This window comes from Sinocyclocheilus anshuiensis, unplaced genomic scaffold (assembly GCF_001515605.1).
Source record: "Sinocyclocheilus anshuiensis isolate Anshui unplaced genomic scaffold, SAMN03320099.WGS_v1.1 scaffold75, whole genome shotgun sequence".
Taxonomy (NCBI): Eukaryota; Metazoa; Chordata; class Actinopteri; order Cypriniformes; family Cyprinidae; genus Sinocyclocheilus; species Sinocyclocheilus anshuiensis.
The window spans coordinates 593176-602702 of NW_015549634.1; the positions used below are offsets into that span (position 1 = coordinate 593176).

At 34.4% G+C, this 9527-nt stretch overlaps 1 protein-coding gene across 1 annotated transcript in view; it reads right to left on the reverse strand.

The window, feature by feature from the left end:
• Positions 1-9527, reverse strand: part of LOC107659647 (zinc finger MIZ domain-containing protein 1-like) — a 46995-nt gene that overhangs the window by 12295 nt on the left and 25173 nt on the right. Inside the window, exons 5-13 of the mRNA XM_016448657.1 lie at positions 7795-7933; positions 7606-7720; positions 7340-7530; positions 4146-4344; positions 3841-4050; positions 2591-2734; positions 1406-1450; positions 1155-1323; positions 399-540 (exon numbers count right to left, since the gene is read on the reverse strand). Of these exons, the coding sequence (XP_016304143.1) occupies positions 399-540; positions 1155-1323; positions 1406-1450; positions 2591-2734; positions 3841-4050; positions 4146-4344; positions 7340-7530; positions 7606-7720; positions 7795-7933 (1354 nt within the window). The remainder of the gene's footprint in view (positions 1-398; positions 541-1154; positions 1324-1405; positions 1451-2590; positions 2735-3840; positions 4051-4145; positions 4345-7339; positions 7531-7605; positions 7721-7794; positions 7934-9527) is intronic.

A 9527-nucleotide genomic window follows, 5' to 3' on the forward strand; every position in this document is an offset into this window, starting at 1 on the left:
GAGAATAAATTAAAACAGTGGTGTACAGTCTAGTATTACAGTTACTTTTTTATTGCATCAATCATTTTATCATAATGTTATTAGAATATATTATAATAAATAATAAAATAATAAAGTATAAAATAATAAAACAAATTATAATAAATTAAAACAGTGGTGTGTAACCCGGTATTAAGGTTACTTTTTTATAAGCATTTTATTAGAATTTATTATAATAAATTACTTAAATTTTATTATTATAATTATGATTAATTATGATAAATTAAATTATTAAAAAATATAATAAATTAAAACAGTTGAGTGGAGTTCAGTATTACAGTACAGTTACTTTAAAATAATTTTATTAGAATTTAAAAATCAATTTGTCATCATGGTGACCATTTAAAAATCACACTGACCTCCACATGAGCGTCTGGTGGACGGTGGGCTGCAGGTGGAAGATGTGATTACTGACGGCCAGGTTGTGCTCCAGTCTGAACGGCTCCAGAACCACACCGTCCCGAACCGGGAACGTCAGCCGGAGCTCCTCGTTAGGGTTGCCTAGGAAACAACATGGAGATTAAGCCTATTTAATGATTCGATATTCAAAACAATCATTTTGCTTCTCAAGTAAATGTATCTTAATTTGTAACCCTGGACCACAAAACTAGTCATAAGGGTCAATTTCTTGAAATTGAGATTTATACATCATCTGAAAGCTGAATAAATAGCTTTCCACTGATGTATGGTTTGTTATGATAAAACAATATTTGGTTGAGATGCAACTATTTGAAAATCTGGAATCTGAGGGTGCAAAAAAATATAAATATTGAGAAAATCACCTTTAAAGTTGTACAGATGAAGTTCTTAGAAATGCATATTACTGATTAAAAATTAAGTTTTGATATATTTGTGGTAGGAAATTTACAAAATATCTTCATGGAACATGATCTTTACTTAATATCCTAATGATTTTTGGCATAAAAGAAAAATGGATAATTTTGACCCATACAATGTTTTTGCTACAAATATACCCCAGCGACTTAAGACTGCTTTTGTGCTCCAGGGTCACATTTATGAATGTACAGATGTATTGGAAACCAGACAAAACCACACAGGAAAATCATTTTTAACAGTGTGGCCAAAATGATGTATGGTGATGTAGCGGCTCATACCTGGAGCAGGCGGCAGTGCATTAATGTTGGGTTTGATATCAGGAGGAAACGAGGGCTTCATGTCCTGGTTTGGCGACAGATACGGTGGCATATTACTTCCTGGGGTCACGGGGGGCGTGGGGTCACCCGGTAATGGAGAGTGAGGGTAACTGCCCATTGGCCGCGGAGGCTACAAACACAAGAAATCACAACAGGTAAACACCTGAAACTGTGAATAAATCAACTGCTGACGGAACATCTAACTAACGTACCCCACTGTAATGAAAGTTTCCCGTGCTGAAGTTATTGCTGGGTTCCTGTAGTAGAGACAGAGACAAAGACACACTCAATGAGCTTGTCAGTATTATGGGATTGGATTGTTTTGGCTATATTATACTGAAATATATTTTAATAAAATTAGAACATTTTATTACGAAAATATAAAATATATTAGAATAAATGATTATTATTATTATTATAAAAAAATAAAAATAGATGATAATTTAAAACAGTGGTGTGTAGTCCATTTTTTATTGTAGCAATCATGTACTCATTATTTTATTATAATTATTATTAATTATATAAATATATACACACACACACATTTGTATTATAAAGTCTAACATACATTATACATTATAATAAATTATTTTATTACTATTAATAAACAATAGTAATAAAATAAATTATTATATTAACATAATAAAATCATTTAAAAAGTTTTTGTAGTCCAGTATTACGTTACTTTTTATTGTATCAATCATTTAATCACCACTTTATTATAATTTGTTATAATAAATCATTATTAATTTTATATAAATAAAATGTAATGAAATATGTTTATATGTTTGTATTATAAAATGTAACATAATAAAATACATTATAATAAACAATTAATTATATTATTATAAAAAAATTATTTTAAGAAATGTAACACACTTACAAATCATGTACTCATTATTTTATTATAATTTATTATAATTATTATTAATTATATAAATATATACACACATTTGTATTATAAAGTCTAACATAAAATACATTAAGATACTAAGATTTTTCATAGTGGTGATGATTTAAAAATTGTGTATATTTCAAGAATCTCAATTTTTACCCCCGCCTCTATTAAAACATATTTGTGACCCTGCCTGTGAAAACCCAGCTAAAGTCATTTTTTTGTGATTTACTGTTTTCTACATTAAATCATCCTTCATAAAGATGTAGAACATTCTTTGAAAATGTAACCTTGATATCTTTAATATTGACTAAGTGAGGCCATGTCAAAGATTGAAATCATAGTGAAATTAATGGTTGAAATCAAACTTTGATGCTTGTTATCTCATAATTAGATTTTGAGACTTTAGCCTGGATTTCACAGACAGGGTCACAATTTGTAATCAAGTATTTTGTTATTAAAAGAAGGTGTCTTGGAGGGCAGCCTGATGTTAGTGCAGGACCTTGTAGCCAGTCTGGCTCTGTGCTGGCATCCTCTGAGCGGTGTAATGCGGTGACGAGACGCCTCTGCTGGCGGCAGGGTTCAGATACTGACCCTGCTGAGAGGAAAACTGCCCGCTTGGTCCATACTGCTGCCCGTAGCTCCCCTGCAGAACAACAAACACTACACTGAAATCTCAAACTCAACTAAGAACATGAAAACAGAGACTGGTTTACGGGGGTCAGCTGCATCACCACTAAAGACAAAACACCACAAACAGACACAGCCACTCACTATCTTTACTATCATGTGCTTAATAATTGGAACTGTATTTTTATTAAGAATAGATGCAACAGGCATGAATGATCATCAGTGTTTTGCATCACCCAAACAACACCCAAAATAATTAGATTTTTATGAATGTATATAACCTTACGCAATTTAAATCATTTTCTGTAATAGGCACAGAGGCCTAATTTTGTTACAAGATTTGTGGCACTTTTTTTGCCATTTAATGGGCCATTTTATCTTGTTTATTTGTTTAAAAAAACAGAATATAACATGATAGAATAGTCTGTAATTTAATATGAATAATATATTAATACAATTATTTTTAAAAATATGAAAAAAAAATTTTTTTAGATTTGTAAAAAATGCTCAAATAATCAAAATGTACAAATTATTATATTAAAGCAAAAATATAGGTTTTAACATTTTTGTGAGGTCTACACTATTTTTGATATAATATGCAAATGTATTTAATAATATGCCGATATTTAGCATATTTTCAAAGTTTATATGAGAAAATTCTACGTGTATTTTAACCATTGCAAAGTGTAGAGAAAAGTCAAATTAACTGTATATTTGACCAGTGTTGGGTAAGTTACTCTAAAAAAGCAATTACTAGCTACAGATTACATCTTCAACAGAATAATTATATTACTGTACTAATTACTCTCTCTAAAAAGTATTGCATTATTTATTACTAATTACTTTCTAAATCCCATATTAACCTCGACTAGTTAAAGAACCAGCAATCTCACAAGTGAAATTAGTAGGAATATTGCTAGAGAGTGACGGAGTACCAATAAAAATGATCTGTTTTGTCCATGTTAAGTTTCAGAAAATATAAATTAAGCCAATCTTTTATTTCATTCAAATGTAATTAAATTAAAGAAAAATTAAAAGTAACCCCTTATATTACGTTTGCAATGTAACTTAATAATGCATTATATCCAGTGCTGTATCTGACACCTAAGCTGTTTTCCTCACCTCTCCAGGATACGGTCTCTTCACCCCCTGCACTGGCCGTGGCCCGTAGCCCTGCTGGGGTGTCCTCTGACCCCCATATGGCCCCATCTGGCCCCGTGGCTGCCCCATGTTCATGGCCCCAGGGTGAGCAGGGGGCCCCCGGGGGCCGGGCTGATTCACAAACGGAGTGCTGTAAGCCTGGTTTGGTCCCATTTGAAAGGAGGAACACATCTAGAACACAAACAAGCAAAATGCTTTGTTCAAACTCATTCTTTCAATTAAAAATAACAATCCAACTAGTCTGATGATTATAGACACTCCCTCACCGGGTCGTATTGGTTCATGTCCTTGTGTTGCGTCTCCTGTAGCGCGGCGACCGTTGCCGTGGCTGTAGCGGTCGCCGTAGCAGCAGCAGCAGCCACAGCAGCGGCGGCGGCGGCAGCAGCTGGTTGGCTGAAGTTAGAAGGGGTGTGTGTCTGTGCAGGCAGGCCCATCCCACCTGTGTGGTTAGGACCGCCCCCAAAACTGCACAAGAGAGAAAGAGTTGGGATTCATGAAATGTTCTACAAAAATAAAAATTCTTTGTAACTGCTATTTACTTCTCATTTTGAATTTAAGAATAAAGGTAAGAATATTTTTTTTACGCAAAACATGTTATCTTTTTTCTTTAAATTGTTCTAAAGACAAAACCTAAGGCCGTGTTTATTATGATTATTACACGATCTGCAAGGAAAGCAAATCACTTGCTCAGCAATGGATGCTCTGCAGTGAATGGGTGCCGTCAGAATGAGAGTCCAAACAGCAGATAAAAACATCACAATAATCCACAAGTAATCCACAGCACTCCAGTCCATCAGTTAACATCTGGAGAAGACAAAAGACTCGTATTGTAGTTAAAAACGTCTTAATGCTGGATATGTTTCAGCTTTTGTCTTCTCCAGATGTTAACTGATGGACTGGAGTGCTGTGGATTACTTGTGGATTATTGTGATGTTTTTATCAGCTGTTTGGACTTTCATTCTGACGGCACCCATTCACTGCAGAGCATCCATTGCTGAGACATTACTCCAAATCTGATGAAGAAACAAACTGACCTGTTCCCGAATCCTCCTCCTCCAGGGTAACTGGATCTCCCGTACATCCCCGGCTGCATGCAGGCCTGGTTTGGACTGGCCTTGGAGGAAAACTGCTGCTGTCCAGTAAACTGTCCCGGGTTCATACCTCCATTACCTCCCGTCATAGGGTTCATGTGGCTGTTTGGGTTCACCATGGGGTTCCCCAACACCTAAACACACACACACGTTATGACATGCACTCAAACAGCAGCATGTGCTCTGAACGGTGTTAAATACACTCTCACCTGACTCTGTGATGTATTGGTGACACCCCATACAGTGGTCACCACGGAAACAGAACCTGGCGGCTGATTAGTGTTTTGTTGCCAGGAGACGGAGTCATATTGAAATGATGCATCACTATGGAGATTAAAAAGGATGTAAACAGTTAACGTGCAACAGTGTGTCAATATGTGTGTGTGTGAGAAACTGACCCATGTGACAGCGCCGGTTTCATATTGTTGATGTTGGCCTGCATCGGGTTCTTGCCCACAGATGGATCGGGTTGTCTGCTTTTCTGATGACGCAGCCGCAGAAGTCGACCCAGATGAAAGTTGATTCCTTATGACAAGAGGAATTTTCCATGTTTAAAAATAAATAACTAAATAATAAATAAATAACCATTTAAAATTTTAAATGTATTAACAATGACCACTTTTTAACATTTGCAGTGAGTGTTGAGTGTTAATCATTGCGATACTGTTATAGCTTAATATTTTGAATAGTTTTTTATTTTTGTATTTTCCATTTTCTTTTTTTTTTAATTTTAGTTAAAGTTTTAGTAATTTTGTTGTTCGTATTTATTAGTTTTTGTTTTTTATTTCTATAGATTTTATCAGTTATAACTTCATTTATTTTATTACATCAAGTTAAACTAAATGAAAATGAGAAATGTTGCCTTGTTGGCAACTAGCTAAAATGAAACAATTTTTTTTAAAAGTTTTAGTAATTTTGTTGTTCGTATTTATTAGTTTTTGTTTTTTATTTCTATAGATTTTATAGATTTTAACTTCATTTATTTTATTACATCAAGTTAAACTAAATGAAAATGAGAAATGTTGCCTTGTTGGCAACTAGCTAAAATGAAACAAGTTTAATATTTTAATATTTTATTTTATTTTATTTTAGATAGTTTTTTTAGTAACAAAAAAAACATTTTTTTTTTTTGGTTTTAGTTGACTATAATAACCCTGCTGCAAGATCTAAAGCATTTGACCATTTTTATTGTATTCCAAACAAATTAAACAATAAATTAAACATTATTTAACATTATTATGTAAACACTATGAAGGGTGAAGAACTAATTACACACTCTCAATGAGCTGCTACTGTCAAATTTTCACTAAATTTCATTACATTACCACTAAATTTCACTATAAATCTGTAGTACAGCTTCACAAGCAGATACAACAAACAGTTATGAGTCTGAAATAACCACTAAATCTGAAATAGTTTATCAGGTTAGTGGCATCAAATCTACGAAACAGTTGCTAAGTAGCAAGTAAACAAGATATCCACGGGCACAGCAGTATATTTCACTAAATTTTCAGAATTTTATCAGATTTGCAAGAAGAAGAAATGGTGAAGTGTGTTATTTTCTTAAGTGGAATTGCAAAAAAAAAAATCCTGTTTTCAAACACTCAATTCATCTGCCATTGGTCGGCCAAACAGGTAGCCCCACCCCCTAATGAATGCCATTGGTTGAGCCAATGTTGTTTAGATGCAATTTGAGATTTATCTGGTCCTAAATATTGCATAAAACACATTTTGTGGTTAGTCAGTTGCTGGCTGACCGTACAATATCAAGGGTTAAATGTTAATACTTAATATTTAATATAATTCATTGTTGTACCAGGCAAGTGATTTCCGTGTATTTATTGATTTATTAATTTGGTAAAGAGCTGTATTATTAGTGGGATCATGTGTAGTCAACCTCTGCTTTGCATCAGGGTTTAAACGAATCTGTCGGGTGTTTTGTTTGCTATAACACCATCAGACTGTACTTCACTCTTTACTGATGTACTAAGAGCTCTATGATGTGTGATCTATCAGAGCTGAAACAGATACGAGCAGACAGGGACAGATCTGCAGTCTGATGAAACACACACACACACACACACACACACACACACACACACACACACACACACACACACACACACCATCAGTTAACATCTGGAGAAGACAAAAGCTGAAACATATCCAGCATTAAGACGTTTTTAACTACAATACGAGTCTTTTGTCTTCTCCAGATGTTAACTGATGGACTGGAGTGCTGTGGATTACTTGTGGATTATTGTGATGTTTTTATCAGCTGTTTGGACTTTCATTCTGACGGCACCCATTCACTGCAGAGCATCCATTGCTGAGACATTACTCCAAATCTGATGAAGAAACAAACTGACCTGTTCCCGAATCCTCCTCCTCCAGGGTAACTGGATCTCCCGTACATCCCCGGCTGCATGCAGGCCTGGTTTGGACTGGCCTTGGAGGAAAACTGCTGCTGTCCAGTAAACTGTCCCGGGTTCATACCTCCATTACCTCCCGTCATAGGGTTCATGTGGCTGTTTGGGTTCACCATGGGGTTCCCCAACACCTAAACACACACACACGTTATGACATGCACTCAAACAGCAGCATGTGCTCTGAACGGTGTTAAATACACTCTCACCTGACTCTGTGATGTATTGGTGACACCCCATACAGTGGTCACCACGGAAACAGAACCTGGCGGCTGATTAGTGTTTTGTTGCCAGGAGACGGAGTCATATTGAAATGATGCATCACTATGGAGATTAAAAAGGATGTAAACAGTTAACGTGCAACAGTGTGTCAATATGTGTGTGTGTGAGAAACTGACCCATGTGACAGCGCCGGTTTCATATTGTTGATGTTGGCCTGCATCGGGTTCTTGCCCACAGATGGATCGGGTTGTCTGCTTTTCTGATGACGCAGCAGCAGAAGTCGACCCAGATCCTCACACCACGAGGACAGCAACGCTAAACAAACACAAACACACATTAAATGGGTCATATCATTTGACGTTTTTCCCTGATGTCCTGGAGCTCTTTTTTATTTTCTCTCAAAAACATGTTTTGAGTTCTGAAAGTTACATGTTTTCATAGCACAATGAACCCCCCCTTCAAAAAAAAAGATCAAAAGATCAAGAGAAAGTTGATTCCTTATGACAAGAGGAATTTTCCATGTTTAAAAATAAATAACTAAATAAATAAATTTATACCATTTAAAATTTTAAATGTATTAACAATGACCACTTTTTAACATTTGCAGTGAGTGTTATTTTAGTATCATTGCGATACTGTTATAGCTTAATATTTTGAATAGTTTTTTATTTTTGTATTTTCCATTTTCTTTTTTTTTTAATTTTAGTTAAAGTTTTAGTAATTTTGTTGTTCGTATTTATTAGTTTTTGTTTTTTATTTCTATAGATTTTATCAGTTATAACTTCATTTATTTTATTACATCAAGTTAAACTAAATGAAAATGAGAAATGTTGCCTTGTTGGCAACTAGCTAAAATGAAACAAGTTTAATATTTTAATATTTTATTTTATTTTATTTTAGATAGTTTTTTTAGTAACAAAAAAAACATTTTTTTTTTTTGGTTTTAGTTGACTATAATAACCCTGCTGCAAGATCTAAAGCATTTGACCATTTTTATTGTATTCCAAACAAATTAAACAATAAATTAAACATTATTTAACATTATTATGTAAACACTATGAAGGGTGAAGAACTAATTACACACTCTCAATGAGCTGCTACTGTCAAATTTTCACTAAATTTCATTACATTACCACTAAATTTCACTATAAATCTGTAGTACAGCTTCACAAGCAGATACAACAAACAGTTATGAGTCTGAAATAACCACTAAATCTGAAATAGTTTATCAGGTTAGTGGCATCAAATCTACGAAACAGTTGCTAAGTAGCAAGTAAACAAGATATCCACGGGCACAGCAGTATATTTCACTAAATTTTCAGAATTTTATCAGATTTGCAAGAAGAAGAAATGGTGAAGTGTGTTATTTTCTTAAGTGGAATTGCAAAAAAAAAAATCCTGTTTTCAAACACTCAATTCATCTGCCATTGGTCGGCCAAACAGGTAGCCCCACCCCCTAATGAATGCCATTGGTTGAGCCAATGTTGTTTAGATGCAATTTGAGATTTATCTGGTCCTAAATATTGCATAAAACACATTTTGTGGTTAGTCAGTTGCTGGCTGACCGTACAATATCAAGGGTTAAATGTTAATACTTAATATTTAATATAATTCATTGTTGTACCAGGCAAGTGATTTCCGTGTATTTATTGATTTATTAATTTGGTAAAGAGCTGTATTATTAGTGGGATCATGTGTAGTCAACCTCTGCTTTGCATCAGGGTTTAAACGAATCTGTCGGGTGTTTTGTTTGCTATAACACCATCAGACTGTACTTCACTCTTTACTGATGTACTAAGAGCTCTATGATGTGTGATCTATCAGAGCTGAAACAGATACGAGCAGACAGGGACAGATCTGCAGTCTGATGAAACACACACACACACACACACACACACACACACACACA